General features: G+C 36.3%; 1 protein-coding gene across 2 annotated transcripts in view; it reads left to right on the top strand.

The window, feature by feature from the left end:
• JMY (junction mediating and regulatory protein, p53 cofactor) overlaps positions 1-19,421 on the top strand; it is a 68,831-nt gene extending 49,410 nt beyond the window's left edge. The window contains exons 7-11 of one of the 2 annotated variants that reach the window (XR_013958838.1): positions 4,179-4,265; positions 5,978-6,073; positions 7,247-7,799; positions 9,841-10,242; positions 13,318-19,421. Coding sequence is in view for 1 of the 2 variants with exons in the window: in XM_080638784.1 (XP_080494910.1) it covers positions 4,179-4,265; positions 5,978-6,073; positions 7,247-7,799; positions 9,841-10,148 (1,044 nt within the window). In the remaining variant the exon portion in view is untranslated. The remainder of the gene's footprint in view (positions 1-4,178; positions 4,266-5,977; positions 6,074-7,246; positions 7,800-9,840; positions 10,243-13,317) is intronic. The other variant, XM_080638784.1, reaches the window with a different exon arrangement.
• Positions 19,422-22,628: the final 3,207 nt, after the last annotated feature.

Raw genomic sequence — 22,628 nt, 5'->3', positions numbered from 1 at the left:
ATACCAACATTAAGAAAACAATAGGAAATGATTCTCTGTCATCAGTTTGTATTTTTTGGTTGTTTTATCATCTGGCTAATCAAAAACATTTTCAATTGAGATAATACAGTGAAAGAGAATCAATTACTCTGTGTAGAATAAGGCTAAGTGTAATACAAATACAGACATCTGTGACTATAGTCTTTATTAATCTTGTTTTTCAGAAATTCCGTCCCTGGTTTTGCAGTTGATGATTTAATTTTTTAATGATGATGTCAAATAATTCTGTCAAACCTTTATTTAGAAATATTTGCTAAGTGTTTGTTAGAAAGCTCGTTCAGTTGTGATTCTGAATAATTGAGACAGGATTTTTTAAATATATGGATTTAGAGAGGTTGATGTTCTTTCACTGTGCTACCACGAGTATAAACTCCTGATTTTTCTTACAAAACTATTCGCATTTTTTAAACAGTCATTTCCCGATGTTCTTTTGTGTTGATGACAGTGGGTTAGTTATTACAAAATGGAGTTGAAATAGTGATCTCACTACTTACTTCTTGAAAGCTAGTTACAGGTTTTTTCATGCAGGATATTGCTATTGTTATCCCAGTCTACCCCCTGCTGGCTGTACAGTAGTATTAATTAGGTTATCATATGGAACAAACAGCTGGGTTTTTTTAGGGAGTTATATTTGTAGTAAAGAGTTAAGGTAAAAAAGATAGTATAAAAGGTGTCTAGAAAAATACCTTTGAAAAAATAGAGTTATGAAGAAATTTAATTATTTCACATCCAGGAAAGGTATTCCTTATTGCGAGCAGACTGGGAGGAGCAACTGGTTAGTGAAGTTGGGATATGTTCATAATATGTGCTTTTATCTAGGAAGCTTCTTAATGTGCAGGTGTGTCCATTTGATAGGACTTCTTCACTATTTTGCACATATGCAGTTTAAAGCAATGTTTAAATTAATGTTAAATGTTTAAATTAATTTAATTAAAGCAAAGTTTAAAGCATGCCAAAATAGATAGATACAGTTGACAGCTGGCATAGGGTTACTTGGTATGCTTTCATTTACTGTTACTACTACTACTTCAACAGCAACTTAATGGCATAACTACACAGAAGGCCTATAGTATAGTAAAATTCTGCACATACTGAGCTTACTAAATGCTTAACTTCCATAATTTTCAATATGAAAGCAAAGCTCAGTGGAACTGGTTTAATATACTACTAATGTAGATTTCTTCTATGTATATTACATGTTTCTAGTCTTAAAAAAGGTAGCTTATCCAGTGATGAGGGTTGAAATGGTTCCTCGGCTCTCCTTTTTTTGTTTTCAATAGATGTAAAGTTTGATACTATGAAATTAGTTAGAAGATTAAAAGAGAAATGAATTATTCTTCTTGATGCTGTCTCACACACATACAGTTGGGCAACATCCTTCTTGAAGTGTGGCTCTCACTGGACATAATGCTCCTGCTTACCCAATGCTGAGAATGAAGGGAAAGCACTTCATCTATTCAGCAGGCTGTATTCCTGCTCATTTAGTCAATTATGATGCTTTCTTTTTTTGCCAGAGTTAGTGGGTTTATGTTCAGCTTGTCATCTGCCATAATTATCCAGATAATTTTCTTTAATGCTGTTACCTGGCTGGGTTTTTGATTCGTCTTTTTTTTTTTTGGGCCATTTCTGTTATTAGTTAAGATGATTCAGATTTCTAATCCTATGCTGTAATATGTTTTCAGCCCCTCCTAGTCTTTTTTATTATTTCAAGAGATTTAATTACATTAAAGCAGGTTGTTTATTAGTACAAAGTCAGCATCAAATATGTTTTGGTTTGGTTTATCCTCTCTACATGCTTAAAATAGCTTTCATTATTGCTCTTCATCAGAAAGATTTAAATACTGATTCTAAAGAGAAAATACCTTATAATAGTCTGCCTCCCAAGTACTTATGAGTCAGAAACCCCCAAACCAAACCTAACATATGTTTTCTCATTGTTTTATACCTTTTCTGTGTCTCATGACATACATTCCTCATTATTTTAGCAGACAGTTGAACTTAGCACATAATTAGGGAATAAATTACATCAGTGGTAGTATTATGAAAAGTCATTCAGATTCTCTTATAATATTCTGAAGCTATTGCTGTGTCTTTGAAATGCATTAACTTTTCCAGATGTATTAAGTCAACACTTTTCATCATGAAAAAAACGTAAATTCCACAAACAAATATAAAACACAACAGTGTTTATCTGTACGTATGTATCTCTGATCAAGCTGGGACAGCATTTCCACAGAAACTTACTCTCTTTTTTGTTACCTGTATATGGTAGCAACATGAATGGTCTTAATGTTCAGGAACTGTCATGGTTTAAGCCCAGACAATAACTCAGAACCACACAGCTATTTGCTCACCGCTTCCCCATCCCTCTGGCTCCTGGCAGGATGGGGAGGAGAATCAAAAGAATGTAGACCACACGGGTTGAGATAAGAACAGTCCAGTAACTAAAGTGTAATATAAAACTATTACTACTAATAATAATGATAATAATGATAAGGGAAGTAACAAGGGGAGTGCTATAAAAATAAAAAGGGAAAGAGGAAAAAACCCCAATAAACACAAGTGATGCACAATATGATTGCTCACCTCCCACTGATCAATTCCCAGCCTCAGCCGAAGAGCAATCTGGGCCTTCTGGGTAACTCTCTCCAGTTACAACGTTATGACATGCTGTGGTATGGAGTACCCCTTTGGCTAGTTTGGGTCAGTTGTCCTGTCTCTGCTTCCTCCCGGCTTCCCGTGCCCCTCTGTGTTGGCAGAGCATGAGACTGAAAAGTCCTTGATTAGAGAAAGCATTACTTAGCAGCAGCTGAAACATCGGTGTGTTACCAGCATTGTTCTCTGACTAAAGTCAAATGCACAGCACTGCAGCAGCTACTAAGGAGAAAAATAACTGTTACAGCTGAACCCAGGACAGAAACATTCAAGACAGCACAGTATTTCTGCCCTTTATAGGAACACTGGCTACCCATCTGCGTGATCTCAGCATGTCCATAGTCTGCTTGTAGGAGAATGTAGCTTTAAAGTGCATTCCCAAGTGTCCAAAATGTGTTATTTTTCTTTTCCCCAACTCTCCCCTCCTTGTTTTTTGTTTTTTGGGGTTTTTTTGCCACTACTGTAGTATCTTATTTCATGGCTGATAATTCTGTCAGCTGCCCCAAGCCATGCTTTCAATGGCAATGCTATTATCTGGTTTCACCCAGTAAGTCAAGCTGAGTGATGCCTGGGAAGTCCATCATTTCGGTGTTATAGCTGCAGTTAATTCCAAACTGCTTCCTTAACACTGTCCCCTCTTATACATTTGTGAGATCTAACTAGACAATATGACTTTGTTCTGCTTCTGTGTGGTGTTTATACTAGGCATAATCTCATTGCCCATACTGTCTAATTTACTGGGCCTCAGTATTCTTTGAGCTTTCAAGTTCCTGGAGTCTTGTCACTACTCCAGATTCCTGTTTACATTCCTCTTCTTTGTAACTGACACATAATTCAGTTCTTTTTATTATCTACCTGAAGTTTGAGTGTCATCCTGTTTCTTGTCATCTGTTGTAACATGGCCTGTTTTGTTTTGTTGTGATTTTTTTAACCTGTTCATACTTGCAGGCAATGCAATAAATAGCGCTTTTTTTAAACCGGATATTACAGATGTGAACTTGGTGAGCCTGGTTTTGCAGGCATAAAATTTTAACAACTTTATTAGTGTTTGTGCTTGCAGGTTGTACATGCAAAAGATGAACTGACATTTGTAAATGAGAATCTGTCCTGTCGCATAAACAAATATGTAGTATGTTTGGGAGTTAGTTATTATCCATTTATACAAACACATGGAGTTACACAGGGTTTTAGGAAGTATTTGACCAATCAGTGTTTGTTACTGCTTTGTAGAATAGTTTTCAAGCAGCTGTTATTTTTGTATGGTTTTTTGACAGTTAAAAGTAATAGGTTTGAGTTTGGCTTTCTTTTGTTTTAATATTTTTGTTTTATTGTAAGTTAAGTTAGCTTGCTTAAATTAGCTCATTTGAGATAGCACTAAGAATTAGAAAAATAAAAATTACAAAGCCTATTTGGTAAGTATATTATGTGCAGTAAATCAATACTAGAAATTCATATTTTATAGATAACCTTTTATATCTCTACAGGAGATCTGTATCGCAAAGCATAATGAGAAGATCCAGCAGCGTCACCAGAGTGAGGAAGAATACAAAATGCACCATACTGTTCAGCTAGTAAGTTTGAGTTTTCTGCTGTTGAGATTAGCATTAGTTAGTAGCTTGTGTTCCTCATTATACATTAATTAGGAGAGTTTTCAAAGTGATAGCTGTTTTAAAAAGAGTGTGTGTGTCCCTGACCTTTGCACCATGGATTTCTGTGTCATGTTATGCTGGTAAGCGGGAGCATAATAGCACTGTTAAGATGACATTGAACCCAAGCAATAAGGAAGTTTTTTTAATGGTAGGTTCACAATGTAAGTGATTACTGCTAGGGTTAGGTTGAATTCTTATTTATAAACAAAACCAAACACAATCAAACAAGCAAATCCCCAAAAGAAACAAACAAATCAACCCCCTTGAGCTTGAGACTGCTTCAGGAAAAGTTTGATCAGATTGCATATGGAACATTGAAATGTGTTAGTAGAACTATCCTTTCTTCTTGGTACAGTCTTTTCTTTATGCTTCTGTTTTAACTTCTCTGCCCCATTGCTGTTACTTTCTTTTCACCATATGCTTCTATTCCTCTTCACCTTTTCCTGTTTCTTGTCTTTACTCTTTTTAGACATGTTCTCCTCTTCCTGTCCCTGATGTGTCTGATTTACTTCCTTCCAAATCACAGGGTTGGCTTTTTATGAAGGACACCAGGCCACTAGCTGACTCCTGAAAATGGCAGGCAGGCAGACATTGCTTTTGTGTTGACTTAATGACAGTAAAAGGCAAAAGTGATCAGATTTTTTAATTATGATGATGAAGATTAGCTTGTAAAATTAATATTAAATGCTGGGAGTAATTTAAGAATTAAAGCTGCTGTTTCTGCTTAAGGTTTATTCTGTACAGTCACCTGCTCTATCACTTTTCCTGGTAACTTCTGAACTTATATACAGTGACTTTTGCCATTTGACAACTAGCAGTCACTTTCAATAAATGTGACTGAATGGTAGTATTATGTTTCAGAGATGTAGAAACTTTGCTGAAGTTGTGTGAAAATGCATGACTAGTTAAAGGAGGTAGATCCAAATGTGTGTTTTCACTGAGGTAATATCCCTAAATAAATAATTGTGTTAGGAAGGAAAAATTACAAGGAAGAGCTTCAACAGTTTATTAAAGTAAGATTACAGAAAAATGAAGCTGGATTAAATAATGACAGCTGAAGTTAATTAAATACAAATTTTTCATTTACTGTTGTAAATTCTAATGAAAATATTTACTTAAATTCTTCAGTATTGTATTCAAAACTTTGTGGCAGTGAGTTCTGTGATTTCTTGCACTGTGAAAATCCTAATATGATATCTTAACACAAAAGGGCAACCTTGCACTTTGGGTTGTCATTTTGTGCTTGAAATGAGAGAAAATGGATACTGGTTTGTTGTCTGGCTCATTTATACCATTTTTAATCTAAGCGGTCTTTTTTCAGTATAATATTCTGTCACATCTCTAGTTATTTCTCATCTTTCAAGGTAACAAATCTTCAAGTGTTCCAATTCCAGATGGAAATATTTCTTTACAGAGCTTTTCATGTTTTTGAAGTTATGAAACATGAAATGCATAATATTTTGTAAGGGGAAGACAAAGGCCAAGTTTTGAAGTTCAGAAAATGTGTTTATTTGAGAAGTAGATTGTTAGGTAGTTATTAATAATTAGTAGAAGAGTTATTTTTATTCATTTTTTGGTGATGCTAAATGTAGCATTGGATATAATATTTACATGCTTTGTATGTATTTCCTCAGAAGCGAGATCAGTTACAAGATGAAGAGGAAAGAAAGAGCTCCTGGGTTAGTCAGGAACGACAGAAAACACTGGACAGACTTCGCACATTTAAACAGGTAATAGAAGAAGAGTTGTGCTTTTCCACCAGTTCCTTTTGCAAAAGAAATTTTTACTTATTCCACACATTCCAGGACTAAACTATGTAATTAACTGTTCTTTTTCATTGTGCAGTTAACTGTTTGATTCATATTTACAAGAAAATATGGCATTGGTGGTGGTAACGACTATCTATGTCTTGCAACAAGACACTTATGAAACTTTCCTAAAAGAAGTATAATCTAAATGTATTTCCCACTACCACTGATGGCTAGAATACCTGCCAGTGCTTCCTCCTACAATGGAAGTATCAGAAAATGAATAGAAGATAGAGTGAAGGGGAATGAATAAGAAAAGGGATTAAAGTGCAATAAAATAGAGATTGTATTAATTGGTGAAGACTTTTTTTTGTTTTGCTGAATACATTAAAAAAATACAGGTATGAGAAATTTCTTTACTTGGCAGTACTTCGCTCAGCAGTACAGTTTTTGTATCCTTACTGTTTGCAAGGCTTTTGAATTGCATAGGTTCTGTAAATTAGAACAGCTGTGAATGAGTTGACTTACTGTATAAGCATATTTATATTGTTTGCTATAGGCTTATTGTTTGTGAAAGGTATTAGAACTGTCTTTCAGAAGCATCTCAAATTTTTGCATAGAAGTGGCTATGGATGAAACTAATATGAAAGGACAGATAGTGAGGCAGCAGTTTAGTTCTTAAAATACTTTGTAAAATCTCCAAATGTTTGATGTTTTCACGAGGTAAATTTTTAGGCAGTATGCTTCACATCTAAGGCCAGTGTATTGGGTCAGAGAGGACTTTGTTGCAGAGGGAGCCATTGGCCAGTTTTAGAAAAGGAAATCAAGAGGGATTTTAATTTCAGTTTTCAGAAAAACAGTTTTGAATGTACATTCTGATTCTTCATGAAATCCTAATTCTAGCCGGTGTATATCCCAGACCAGTCTTGTAAATTGTGGCTTAACCAAGAATAAAAATTAAGAAAATTAATCATTTTTGCATAAATGTGAGGATATATTTGCTTTGTTTTTACATCAAGAGCAAAATGCATGAAAGTAGCAGATGAATTCTGCTTGTCAGAAAGGCAAACCCCAACAGCAGGTACTTAGAATCTAGAATAGTACTTGCATATTAGTTGCATACTTCTCTAACTGTCAATAACTTATCCCCTTTAGCGGTACCCTGGGCAAGTAATACTTAAGTCAACCAGACTACGGCTAGCTCATGCAAGAAGAAAATGTGCGGCCAGCTCAGCGGCCTGTGTTGATCAGCCTCAATCTTTGCCAGCAGTCGTACAAAGCCAAGAGAAAACTGAAGAGGTGGAATCAGAAAACGCAGTTCAGCCATTGCAAGTGCAAGAATTCACAAGCTTAGAACAACTTCGAGATACCCCATTACTTCCTGATGTTCTTAACTCTGAACTGCCTCCTGTTAGTACTTCTCCACTCACCAGTAATGAGGTTGAACCAGAGATTGTTACTGTAGTACCACTTCCACCCCCTTTGCCTCCACCACCACCTCCGCCTCCCCCTTTGCCCTCCAAGGAAGATGCTACTGCAAAACCCTTAGAGAAAAGTGACAGCTTTGTTAAACGTCAGAGTGAGGAGAAGGGAGTTCAGCACTCTTCTGGTGTCCCACCAGCATATCTGTTTGACAGCAGTCAGCTAGTCAGTGCCAAGAAGAAGCTTAAGAAGACCGGTGATCTAGAAGGTTTACAGAGGAGAAGAGGTAATGTTACATTTCTGTATATTTAATTATAATGCACATTAGTTCTATTTTTTAATTGCTTTGTAGAAAGGTGTATACTGTGATTTATTGATAGTTATTAATGGGAAAGTCATTAGATCTTTTTTGGTTGACAGATGCTGGCAACTGAAACAAATGATAGGACTTTCAGGACAGAGTGCTGTATATTTGTTTAGTTAGACAGAGCACACTTGTGAAACTGACTTTACAATATACCATGTTAGACTAGCTAGAAAATGGAGCTAAACATTGTCTAAAAGAATCTTTTCCTATCTAGCTTACAGCCAGCTCTACAAATACTATATGCTTCACCTAAGGGGGTGCTACTTGTTTTTAACTGTTTATCCTTTAACCCATATATAAAATGGGGAGAATGGCAGCCATGTTTGAACAAAATAATCCTGGTGGTGTGGTGAAACGTGCTATATTGGAGCAAAGTTTTTAATTGAAAATCAGAGATGGGATTTTCAGAAATGCTCAGCAAAACTATTTTACTGGAAGTCACTGAGAAAAAATACCTTGAGTGAGCCTTGATTCATGCTGCAATAATATGGCTGCAATAACATTTTATTAAAAATTCTACCTTGCTCTATCAATTACATCTACAGAAAACATCCCTTCACTGACATTTTCCCTCATCCAGATAAAATCAAAATTAGAACTGTCTTCATTCAGACAGAAACGAGAGGGTTTCTCCTAGAATTGTCCTTAAATGACTGAAAACCCTCGAAGCAACTGCATAGTTATAGAATTCTTAAGCTGTAATAAATTTTGCAGCTAACGGGTAGTGTCTTGAGTTCATTATCAATTTTGATGCTGCTGCGCTCCATTTTTCAATAATCCTATTGCTTGTTTTTCTGATATCCATTTTATCTTGCAATTTTATATAAAGCATGTATTGTGTCTGCAATTTGATCTACTTCATAGAATGACAAATATAAAATCAAATTATATCCTCTCGAGAGTATTGTTAATGTCTGTAGCAGCACTCTGCCTGCTGCTCTGTGTTCCCCAAGATGTTCCAAGTCTGTGTTTTCAGAAATTTGTTTCTGTATGACAGATGATTGTTCTACAGTCCTTCCTTCTTCCTTCAAATGTGCAATCCTGTTTTCTTTTATTTCTCTTTTCCTTGTGTCTATTCCAACTGTCCTGGCCATTAGTCTGATGGATTCATAAATGCAAAATAGGTTAAAAAAAAATTTATTCCAAGATGTACAAAAAAGAACTGGAGATGAATACTCATTTACTGATTGGTATGTGCTAGTGTATGTGAGCATTTGAAACTGCTGGTACTTCACTGTAGTGTGTTTTCTTGGGTAGAGATCTTATCTGCTTGTACTTTTTCAAAGAGCCAAATCTCTTTCAAAGATTTTTATTTCTGCAAAGAACTGTTTTCAAGTTGGTGATAAAGAAAAGGCTTGGGATAAAATATTAACTCTGTTTTCATTAATTATAAAGGAAAGCATATAAGAAAAATATATAGGAATGCTGTGACTGTGTGCTAGTTCATACATGACTCCAGAGGAGCAGGAAGTGCATGCTGTTGCACTTGACTGTACTGCTGCTTCCCTCAGTGACATGTAGTAGTAGTCATACAGTAGGTAAAATCCACCACAAAATGCAAGTACTGAGAATGGATTGCACAGTCTGATACTTAGGATATATACTCATTACCTGTTTCAAAGTGAAGAAGGCTAATCTGATAAGTATTTTGACTGTGTTGGATTCATTGCAGCTGTTTTAATTTTCTTACCTGCAAACAGGAAAGCCGTCTTTCTCAAAAGGTTTTACTAACTCCCTCATAGGAAGTTAAGTGGTTTCAGAAATGATAATTGTCTATATAAACCAGTTTGACCTTGTAATAGGGAAGATAAACTTGGAGGCTAAAGCAGTATCGGAGCTACCATTATACTGACAGTATGGGACTATAACATTACTAGTACTTTTTGGTCTGTAGGAAATATAAATGAAGACTGATAAAATTTAATAAAAATAATACTGAAGGTCTTTTGATTTACTGCAGTGAGTTCCCCGATGGATGAAGTGCTGGCTTCCTTGAAACGTGGCAGCTTTCACTTAAGAAAGGTTGAGCAAAGAAGTCTCCCGCCTTTTCCTGATGAAGATGATAGCAATAACATCTTGGCACAGATCAGGAAAGGGGTGAAACTGAAGAAAGTGCAGAAAGATGTTTTGAGAGAGTCCTTTACAATTCTGCCCGATACTGACCCCCTGACAAGGAGCATCCATGAAGCATTGCGACGGATTAAGGAAGCATCACCTGAATCAGAGGATGAAGAGGAGAGTTTGCCTTGCACAGACTGGGAAAATTAACCTGTAAATAATCTACCTTTAAAAAAATACTTCTTCAACATGTTTTGTATAACAATGCAGGCTAATCCTCAAGTTCTTCATTGTAGGAGACTTGGTATGAATGTGACTAAACTTTCTGACATCAAACGTGGTAAAATATGCACATACGAATTCAGTATCACTGACTTTTCAAAGAATTTAAGGTTTATAGGAAGAAAAACTTTTTTTAGGCAACATCTTACCCTTTTCTTGTTTGAATACTTTTGCTGAATATTGACAGGACTAGCCCTAGGAAAAGCTCTATTTTATTTAGTAAATTTAAAAGGACTGTTTGCATCTTACCAAAAAGCTTTTAAGTAAGAAAGCAGCACAGTCATTCTCGGACAGACCTTGTACTTATTTTCTAATTACTTCTGCCCTTGTAAAAAATTAGGATGTTTATCACTTCAGACTGAATAGCTTTTAGTGAAGGATAGTTAGATTTGACTGTTGAACACATTGGCATCTCTTTGGTTACCCTGTGTGACTGACTCTTTGATAGCTTGGTTTCAGTCTGTAAACTCCCTGACTTAATTGAATTTCCAGACTATAAACAGTAAATATAAAAAAAATTATCTATACTTCTGCTACTCATACAAATTAACTTGCATTATATGAAGCTACAGTGCCTTAAAGTACACATGCTAGACTTCAGCAGATGAAATTAATGATTTCAGAACAAATCAGAAATTAGCAAGAGATTATCTTCAAAATTATGGCTTCATCAGTAGCATGAACAGATTCTTGGTTACTACAACAGTGTACACCACTATTGTTCTGCAATGGTTCTTTTCTGCTACTGGCATGTGGATGAACTTAAGTCTTAATGAAAGCTCCCACTAGACTTAAAATTTGTAGAAAAGATATGAAAATCAGCAAAGAATTTTAAAATATTTTTAGAAATCCAAGGCTATTTCAAGAGTATGGAAGACAAATATTTATAATCCTTGCAACACAGCTAGCAGCAGGAAAAAGATAACCTTTTTGGATGTTTTACCCTGGTTAGTTATTACCATAGCTGGAGAGTGAGTATTGATAAAGTGCTGCAGCTGTTTAAAAAATGAAAGTGACTTAGCACATCCTCTGCTGAATGTCATTGTGATTATGAAATACCATGTCTCAAATTGTTCCATTGGTATGCTATTTTCAAATAATACTACTTAAAGTTTTTTAAAAGGAGAATCAATGTTGCCTTTATTTCCTCATGAACTAGCCATTGGGCACACTAGTGATTTACAACTGTTTAATTATGGCATGCCAGTTCTTTTCCATACCAAATGTTCTGCTGCTTTTTGGAGTTGAAGATCCAGGAGCAGAGGTACACTTAACTCTTGCTAAAAGTCAAAGTAAAAATAGTTTTAATTGGATGTCACTTTTTTCTTCACTTGCATACTGTGAACTCCCACTACCTTCAGAAATCAAGTGACAGCTATAAAAGAAGACATGCCTTGGAATTGATTTGGCTTTCTCAGTGCAATTATTCTCTATTCATTTACTAGATAACTGAGCAAATTTAAACTTTGTGATTTGACTTAATGATTTTATTTAATCTAAGTTATTCTTTGGCTCTTGTTGCATTGCTTAGCAAGAATACTCTTCAATACCATGGGTCTCCGAAAAAAAAAAGGGGGGAAGATTTTTCCAAGAATGACTTTGAATATTTTAACCTAATTAATGGGATGGGCATCGCTAACATTTTCCATTGGAAGTATGTCCTCTTAGAAGTCTTACACGTACATTGTCATACATTATAAATAGGCGTTTTCCTCTGCTATCCTTTGCAGCCCTGTAGAAGCAGTTCACAGTGCACATGCCCCTTGGAGTTCTTCTCACATCTGGGACCTGCTTTCTCTTAATAGTGTCATATTTTATTATGGAAACAGTCATGTTTTCATGAGATGAAACTATTTCACAGATAGTACAGATTGTGATTGAAAAATGGTTATACAAAATACCTAACACTCAGAAAGGGAAAATAGCCCCCTGCTGTGGAAGCAAGTGAAATAATCTGGGAGAACTGAGATTGAGACAAAGGCCTCATGAAATTCAGATGAATAAAGACTTTTCACATAGATGAATGTGTTTGCTTGAACATACAGACTGGTTACCCAGAATTTATTGCACAAGAGTAAAATCTAATGAAAGTGTGTTGTAGAAGTTGCAGAATAGCATTTTTTCGATCAGGTTATCCATTTAATACCAAGCTTTAAGATTGACTTACTGGTTTTTAATTGTAAGCTCTGCATATCCAAAAATTAGTTGCATGGAGATTTTAAGGTTGAAAAGTTATACAAAAGTGTATTGGTATGTTACAGACTATATTTAATACATGTACATCCTTATAGGCTAAATGTAAAGTGATTTTTTGCCTTAGTCATGAAGGCTAAATCTGATCTAACATTTGTCAAGTGCCAAAAAGTGTCTTGATATATGTGCAAGGAGTATGAACAGTGCCCACTGAAGCAGTTTCATTAATTATTGAACTTTGAAGACAAACTAATAGTAACTGATTCCCGCAGGAAATGTAGTCATCTCTTGTATTATATTTATGAGTTAACTTCTACATAATGTTATGAGTAGTTTGTTTTTGAGAGCAGTTCCTTCCTTGTGGGCACTCTAAACCATGCACAAAAATGTCGAGGCATTCTGTGTATTGGAAGTACAGCTGAACAAGCAGTATAAAGATGCAGTAGCTTCTGTATGAAAAATTGGAAGATCACTGTTTGTCAGAAGATACCAGAAAGTATCCCAAGCCTATCTCTGTGTGTGTACATAATGGTACACATAAATAACAATAGTACATTAAAGGGTACCGTAAGCAATGTGAAACCTGGGCTTCTGGGAGTGACAAAGTAACGGAGAAGCAGCAAGGTTTTGTTCTCCACAGTCTTCTAATGCAGTATTTTGAGCCTCTTAAAACTCTAATCTGCATTCACTGCCAATAATACAGAAGGCAAAAAAAGACCTGGTCATACTCTGTGTGTTCTGGCTCTGGAGTTAAGTGTGTCATTACCCTGGGAGCAATGAGAGTCAAGGCTTTTGAAGACACTGCTCAGTATTGCATGTTGGAATTGCCTAATATGTTGATCAGACAGTATTTGTACAGCCATTTAGCTTTTCAGATGTTCCTTTTTCTTTTTTCCCCGAACAGGTGATTCACAGCTACTGACCTGAGAGGAGAAACCCCCATTGAAGATTACTTTTCCTCATCATTTTTGAAAATTCAGAGCCAGCAGTTATGACCATCAATTGCACAGGAGGCTTTCTTCGGCAAACAATTCAGTATATGGAAAAAATAGCCTGAAATGTTAATTTTTGAGTCACTACTTTTTGTTTGTTTGGTTGGGGTTTTTTTTTCCTTTTTTGTTTGGTTGTTTTGGTTTTGGGTTGTTTTGGGGTTTTTTTTAATTCAAAAAAATTCTGGTTTGGACAGAAAACTAAGTTGTTTAGATGTGTATTTTATAGGATCAAGAATGCCCAATTCTTAAGCACATTTTATATCTACGTAAGTAATGTGTGGCCAGTTAAGTGAGGGGAGCATATTGAGTATATATGAGAACATACTCAAGAATACTTCTGTTAGAGTAACTTCGGGATTCAGCCAAGACATCAAACCTAGCTATAAAACGTTCCCTTCACTCACTGAATATATCATCTGCCTTGAAATCCGACTAAATATCTCCTTGCAGAGAAGGTGTAGCAGTGTGATGTTCCAGAAAGAGCAGAATTCCTAGTTGCACTACAGTAGCTGAAATTCAGTAACACGCAACTTAAACTTTTTTTCTTCTTAGTTCGAAGAAGAGTACGTCAGTGTGAAAAGTAGTAAGTGACGCAGCACACTATGGAATAAGAGTTGAATTCAGTACGTGTTCAAGCATGTGTTTATTTCCAACATGGTACATTTAGCAAGACATTGCATCACCTTTTTAGAAGTTCATTTGTGATCTGACACCTTTTTAAAGTGACATCTTCTTGCTTTTTTTTAATAATAATATTTAGCTATGCTGAACCAAGGTAGTTTTATCATTTGTTATAAGAAGCAGTATTCTGTAATTTCATACTTAAAATTATTTTTCTTTTTTGGTTTAAAATGGTTTTTGATTAGTCTAAGCAGCCTTCTTTAAAAAAGATCAGAGCACTTAAACATACTGATGATTCACTTGTGAAAATCATGCTTCTCGCTTCTCTTGCTATTTTCATTATTCCCTTTAGTAGCTTCAAAAGTGTTTGCATTCCATACCCAAAGGCTTATGGGCTGAAAAAAAAAAGTTCCCTTTTTTTCTTCTTTTTTTTTTTTTTTTAAACAAGAATTACAACTTTCTCTGTTGTGAATGCTTAAAGTATTCCTAAACTTCATGACTAATGGCTGCAGGCAGCTATTCTTACACTACCACAGTACTAAGAGGTAGGTCAGTACAGAGATACAAATAACCTTGTACCATCTATAAACTCTATGTGATGGTCAGTCCATTACAATTTTAAGAAAACTGAATTTTCTGTAGCATTTTATTTTTACTACCATGACATATGCTGTGTTTGAGAAATACACAGTACCTGTCCTTTGTGTAGTGCGGTCCATTCACTGTTCCTCTTGTGACAGACACACTATTATGCAGATTTTGGTTTTTTTAAGTGGAGTTATGTATTGCTGCTGTCATGTAATGAAACATGTACTGTGTTAATAATAGAAGATTTCATGTCTTGCCATTTACTTTATATAAAGAGGAATAGGAGAGGTTACCTTAGCAATAGGCTGTGTAACCTAAAGGAACCTTAGGTCTTGGACCCTTCAGGGTTTTTGCTGTGGCTGTCCTGAAATTGAAGCTCTGTCAGATGTCCTGAAAGGATGTCACTTTACCCTTGCTCTCACAGGCATTTTCTTAATGTTGTTGCCTTATTTATGAAGTTAGTGAACATTCATTTTCAAAGCACCTATGAGCAGCATTCTGTAGAGTCGTATGGATTTTGCTATATTAGTCATCAGGTCTGTATTTCTCTGTACCGAGATCAGCTCTATGAAGCACATGATACTGGCTTTCCAAGGACCTAAACCTATGTGATTTATTTTTCTTAAACTGCTCTGAACCCCAAGTTACATGGCATGGTTGCAGGCTGTCTAATACTCTGTTCATGTAGCAGTAACAGCACTTTCAAAGTTCATCATTTGACAATGCCTCTACTGTAAGCTGTGGTGTTTCTGCTCAAGTCACACCACACATTAAAAACAAGATAATAAATAATTTTTTGGCTGTAGCACAAAGCAGAACTATGATGCAGAACTGTAATTCAGATTATACGGTTCATCTGAAAATCAGTGCTACATTAGCAGAGTTGATTGAGCAACTTTAATGTCCTTTTTTTCCTGTCTTCCAGGCTTCAGTTTTTTTCCTTAGACTACACATATGGGACACCAGCAAAATTCTGAGGGGAGGAAAAATAGTGTCATTTTTAAGTATAGGTGCAGTGGTCCTCTTGCACAGCATTTGTGTCTGCAGTTTAACACTGTGTTGTGATTTGTGCGATTAGCTCTGTGCTGTACTGTACCACAGTTTTCAGATTTGTTTGCCATGTGATCTGTCATCTTTGCCTTGAAAAATGTGTGCATGATTGAAAAGAATAACTGTCCTTAATATGGTTTATATTTAGCTGAAATCTTAGATTCCTGTAATAGCTTAGTATATAGAGTTCTTATAAGAACGTGTATTTTATACGCACACAGAAAGTAGTTGTTATGCTAAGCATAGCAGTTTGTATCAGTTGAAAACTGCCATCTTCAGTGTGGAAAGTAAATGGTTTTTTTCCACATACTGCTAAAAAAAGAGAAAAACCAAACCTGAATTTTAATCCTCCATGAGTCACTAGATGTCACAATTTCACAAAATTCTCCACTTTGATATAAAAACTGTGACTATTATCCATAAAACTTCCCATCTTCTGTAATATGAAATTTTGTGGTGGAATGGCTACAGCAGCAAATGGGGAAATTTAAGAATATTCACAAGAAACTCATGGAAACTATTGACAGTCCTGCATTGAGGTTGGTTCTCCCATAGCTGAGAAAAGCTGTGTTGGTCCTTGAGAAATCTTAGAAAGCATAACTACATTAAAAACACATAAACTTATGCAAAGGAAAGAGAACCTCCATAAAAAGACCTTTCTGTCTATTACCAGTATTTTTCATTTGTGGCTGGACTTTATTGTTGTGGCCGCATTGTTCTCTTGCTAGTCACTTCAGCAGTTTGTCAGCTTTCAGGCTTTTTCCATTTTTAGAAACTTCTTTCTCTGTTCAGATTAAAACTATTCTATTATAGTGTAACTGATCCAGCAAGGTAAAAAATGTTTATTGTATAAATGCTTATATTAGGACTGAAAAATCTTCTATGAGTGGGAACAAGAAACAAAGTATTCAATTTCTACTAAAATAACCAAAATACAAGGTAAAACAGCAATAGTCTTTTGATCAGAAATGGAATCTGCATCAACATGAATTTGATGCTCTCATTCACAGAGATTCCAGATCCTTTACAAGTGACCAATAGTCTTATTTTATTCACTTTACTATGTTTTCATATATTGGTTAAGTTACCTATCTAGGGTAGATGAAGGTTTGGGGATTTTTTTTTTTAAATATTACTTCCGAGTTTTTGGGGTTTGTTTGTTTGTTTGTTCTGTTGTTTTTGATTTTTTATTTTTTAAGTCTGATGTCTGCATCCTACACCAGAGACCTGTAAAACCAATTAGTATAATTATATACTGTGGTTTTTTTGTGGCTGCATTGGGGATAGAATTCAACATACTTCACATTATTTGTAAAGAATCATTTTACTATAAGCACTATATTCTGTAATGTTTAATATTAATGACAGGTGCATTACTGAAGATGCAACTTACTGAGGAGACAGAAACTTTTGTTGGTTAATGTTACCTTTATTCCGTTTGTTGCACTGAATTTCAGGAGTGTAATTTGTAAATCAAGTTTGCTCACGTGTGTAATCAGATTTTTTTCTTTGCAATGCTTATGCAATTAGATTACCTAGATATATTTCTGGTAATTATTCCATAAGCATGGACAATATGTTATGTTTAGCACTACAGAATTCATGTTAAGAACACGCAAAGCTTCTTGCAAAGAAAAGGAATAAACAGAAGCACCTTACTGGGAGAGCGCGTTGCATGATTTCAGTGCTACTGGAGCTGACAGGCAGTAGGTCATCCTCAACTTGACTGCAGATTGCTCTTTGGTGTAATAAGCACATTGATGTACTGCTAGCAGAGCTGTAAAAAGTACAGCAATGGCTATTTTTAACCTATAAATATACTGTAATTTAAACTTTTCCTACAGAATGAATTTATATTTAATTGCTAATATGCCTACTACATAAATACGTAAAATTAGAATTTTTAGGAGGGTCATGGGTGGGTGGCCATGCCAGTGTATTTTGGGGAGGGGCTGTTGTATATACGGTTCTTTGCACTTCCCGTTCAGTTTGATTATTAATCCAAAACTCCCAGCTCTGACTGTGGTGAATCTGCAACCTGACATTTATGTATTTTTATTGTGATTCAGGTCTTCTATATTCTGCAGCTCACAGCTTCAGAATTTGACAGAAAAGGTCATCTTTCCATTCTCAAATGTGAATGCTCTGATGTACCTCTAATATGGAAAATGACCAGGCAATGGATTTTACTCTGCTGAGTTTCCAGTGTTAATCTAGAGTATTATCGAAAGCTGATACCCAAGGCTGTTAACTGGTAGTGTGTCCAGTTGGAACAAGTGAAAAGGATGATGGCTGTTTTGGTGAGGATAGTCCAAACTCTGCAGAGATTTTATTCCAGAGACTGTCACCTATTTGATACTTAGGTTTGCCATAGACTGGCTTGATTTTCAGATTTAGAAACATATTTTTTATTACGAAATGTTGGGGATATTCGCTTAACATCTCCCAGTGTGTTACTGTGGTTGTTGTATGTTTTGAATTTAATCTTACGTATGTACAAATACATCATCATAAGATGAAAGCTTAAGAAATACAGATGGCTGCAGGTTGTCTTGCATGAGTGAAGCCAGTGAAGTTTAATGAAACTAATTTTTTTGTTAAGTCTATTGAATATGTAAGAAATAATCAAAAGAAAACGAATTTGCCATTCACTAGCTTTGTGCAATATTATCAGTAGACTCAAACACTACTAGCACATTGTGCTTGGCTTTAAGAAAGTTCTTTAACTCCATTATATTCAAAAGAACATATTCAATGCATATTTTATTGTAAACGACTGCAAAGTTACTATGCCTAAAATTGCTCAATGTTATAAAGTATTAAGCAACAAGTATGTTTAAAAAAAAGGTAAAAAACTAAACAAACATTTCTATCAATACCTAAAAACAAACGAAGTTTTAACTGTCTGCTTTTTGGTCTTTTTCTTTAGTGCGGCTTTTCTGCAATGCAAGTTTATTGCTGTGTATTTCATGTTTTTTATTATCATGACTCAGAAATGTAAACCTGTACTCACCTTCTTGTACATGCGATGTAACATCATACTCACAATTTTGGTGCTTTAAAATTATTCCTTTTTCCTTTATTAAAGGATATTTATTTGACCACTGTCTGGTTTTAACTTTGAATATGTACTAACATGAAAAAAATATTTTTAGTAGTTTAGTTCCCATGGGGAAAAACAATCATACCCAGTTCATTTGGTTTCCATTGTTATTCTTTGAACTCCTCAAGCTGCCTGTCATTGCTTCATGGCAGATGGTTGTGCTTAAGCTATGTTGCAGCGGGGAGTAATTACATTTGGGTAACATCCTTGTAACTAAATCACATAATATAGGTGTTGTAGAAGAATATTACTCTTAAGTAACGCAGGATAGTTTTGCTGAAATACAAATCACATACACTTCTCATCCTTAAAGACAAAAACACTATGAAGAAGGGTAAAAAATTAAACCCAGAAATATTAAGAGCTTAGTTCCCTTACTACAGTCTTCTACCCTTTCACAGATAGCCAGTGGCAATGCCATTATAAGGAAAGAGCAAGGCTCCACCTGCAGTCAATTTAAAAGTCAAGTGAGGATCATGGAAAAGCTCAAATCAGAAACTTGCAGCTTCTCTACTATTTGCTTTTTTGGTATATGTACACTATATTTCAAAAGCAAAGCTGATTGTAAATGAAGATACTGTAGAAGTACCTTTATGAGTGTTTTTAAGTTGTTCTGGTTTGTTTTCTTGGGGAGGGGACATAACCCAAAATAGACAACCGATCATGTCCCAGACTAGAGTTGCCAGCTGCTTGTTTGTTTTTCTCTATAGCCATTCTGTGTTGTTACTTACCTACATAAATCTTATGCAAGAAATACGTTTGTGTTGTGTATCTTTGTTTTCTAACTCTGGTGTTTCTGGTACAAGAACTAGAGCACAGGTAAGTCGGTGCAGACACGTTCTGTGCCTGTACTGTAGCACATTTTAACATAAGAAAAGAAAAGGGGTGTATTTCTGTAGCAGGAACTTTTTAGTGCAGTTATAATCCTGAGAAAACAAGAAAAAGGTATGACATTTCTAGTGACAAAGAGGTGGTGGTGTTTTCAGTACAAACCTACGCTGCCAGTTGTCTTAACCAAAATCCAAGGCGTGGCTCAGGTTTCCCAGTGGTGTTTTTCACTTCTAGTGATAATGGCACATGTTGTGAATTTTGGGTTGTGGCAGAGCATGTTGAACAAGTAGGAAATGAGCATCAAAACAATCCAGTTCTTTATCACCACTGGCCTTTCCTACAAGGGGAGGGTTGTGGTTGTAGCTGTGCCCTCAGCAGCATGTGTGACCCTGGTGGTGTTGCCTTCATGTGTCCTGCACTGCAGGACAAACTCCTGTGGAAGACTGTTTGCTGCCATCAGCTGGTGTCTACTTTGGCATTGCAGAAAAGTGGCTTCTCTTTTATGACTGATGGGTATTACTGCAGGTTAGAAGTATATTCAATGCATGCACCAGAATTGCAAATTAGTAAGTATATCCGCAGGCGCACTTTGAAGGTGGTGATCTGCTACTAAGGCCTGAATGTTTTACAGCACATAGAAGATGGGAGGGAGGTAGAACCATTTTTTCTTTTTTCATGTTCATTACAAGTCAGATCAAAAAGTACATTGTAAGTATTGAGTGGCAGCAGCCCTTCTCAAAGCTGTAGAAATAAAACACCTCCTCTTTCTCACAGAAACCATTACCTGGTTTCTGTTGTATTTGTTTCTGTTTTACCACTTAATACTCAGCAGAGGTGATGGAGAGAAGGGAGAGAAGTAAAAATATAAAGTGAGTTTGTCAGGTCTCTTTTTCCAAACCCATGAACTGTTCCTTACCCTGCAGGTCTTACTGCTGCTTCCCATCATAGGGAGAAACCCCTTTTACAGGGCTTACTCTTCCTGCCATAGGAGGGAGCTTACAGAAGTCCTAGAGTTCTGCAGCACCTCTGAATCACACCAGCAAAGCCTGGGCTTCATGCTTCATGTCATGGATCACTTACCTAGGTCTAGTGCTATAGAAGTGTTTTGCCACTCTGCTTTTACCCTTCAGGTAAGAGGGATGTAATTAACCTGATGATAAAATAGCCTCTAAACTTTAGATGTCCCCTTTGCACCTCAGTCTCATGCTTTCTCTAAACTGTATTCAAATCTTCACCACTCAAATGCTGACTGTTCAGATGTTCATCAGCTTGAAGACAGCACATCTCTGGGCAGGTGAATAAAAACAGGCAATGATTCCTATCTGCTGTTGCAACTGCTGCCTGTCTGTGTTAGTGTCAGGGTTCACTCACTCCTCATTAATCACACAAAACTCTGGGGAAAAAGCCCAAACCAAAACAAAAACTACATTCAGGATCACTCTCTCCATCTGCTGCCTTTGTACCTACCTATTTGTGTGCTGTCTGTGGGATGTTTGAGACACTTGTGCCACAGACAAATTGCCTGTATTACCTTTTTTCACTCTTCTCGCCAGGAAGACAGTAGATTTGACTTCCCTAAGACATCTCAATATGCCCCATATTGCTTATATAAAGCCAAGCACATTCATGGTCTTTCAAACAGAATTCATTGTTTACTTCATGCTTTTATCTTAAACAACTTCTCTAATTTGCATCACACTCCCCTCATATATTAAGGTTTAAAAGTCACAGGAATAAGAAAAATTGAAGAGCCATGCAATTCATACAAAGCATTTATATTAACTATACTTCCTCAGTATTTAATTTTAATCCCATCAGATTTCAGTAGGCATGTACCCGAGCTCTTAGCATACAAAATCATCAATGCATGCTCAAACTGCCATGCATATTAACTACACAATGTAAACAACACAACAGACACGTTATGAATCAACTTCATATGACACATCATAAAGCGATGGCCTTTTTTTATCCCCACACTCACTTGCTGTGAGTAAAATGACTGTTGGAGTGGACAGAGTTTGGCAAAAACAATTTGACAAAGAAGGCATTGTACACTGCTCTTGGTTTCAAATGTTCACATGTTGAAAACAAGAACTGGCATTAAAAAATAAAATCAGCAATATAAAAAATATTTTAAAATCACACATCCTATCCTTTTTTTTTGCTGGAGAACATATACCTGTGTCATTCCCATAATAGTTTCCTGAAGGTTTCTACTGATGGAAGGTCACCTCCTCTCCAAGGGATCCACTGCAGTGCTTACTGGTTGAAGGCTTCTCATAGTTAGTGTCATCAATGCTAAAGCACACGTTCATTCTCCTCCTGCCCACTACCACTGCATGAATGAGCTATTTCCACCCGCTCTGCAACAGCGGTTTGTGTGCCCGCATCCCGCACTCCCTGCTCCGTCACGCACCTTTACATAAAGCTGCGCTCAGTGGCGCCTGATGGCGCTGGCGAGGTCTGACCCTTCCTGGGCCACTCCTCTGGTGCTCAGGGGCAGCACTGAAAGGATGGAGAAAAGCGGCATGCTCGTGAGCGACACTTGGAGCATGTCTGCTGCTGCTCAACCCACTCTGGGAAGTGACAGGAGGAGTGCGGGACTTGCCTCAGTCAAAGGCAGCAGTAACTAAACACTGCTGACCGACAGAGCAAAGCTCTGTTCAGGAGATAGAGTCTGTCATCTTTATTAACATCAACCAAACACTCCCCTGTGAAAAAAACCCCAAAACTATCGTGTCTACTCAGGCTATGTTTTCAGGCAGAACACAGCCCAGCACTGCCTACCGGGGCTTGCTTTGCTTAAGTTTGTGCACAAACTAACATCTATTACAACTAAAATGCATTTAAATACTCAAAAGTAGGTGCAATTCCAAGTCGATGCTATGTTCCATTTCACAGAAAAAAAGCCCTTCAAATCTTTGGCTTTTAATCTCAATTCACAATAAGAAGCTTTAAACAGAAACTCTGTGTCTCAACCAGCACTTGTCAAGACTGCTCTCTCAGCCACCTGGGATAAACCTGGAT

The sequence above is a fragment of the Psittacula echo genome, assembly GCF_963264785.1.
Source record: "Psittacula echo genome assembly, chromosome: Z".
Lineage (NCBI taxonomy): Eukaryota > Metazoa > Chordata > Aves > Psittaciformes > Psittacidae > Psittacula > Psittacula echo.
This window is presented reverse-complemented; position numbering and strand designations above follow the sequence as displayed.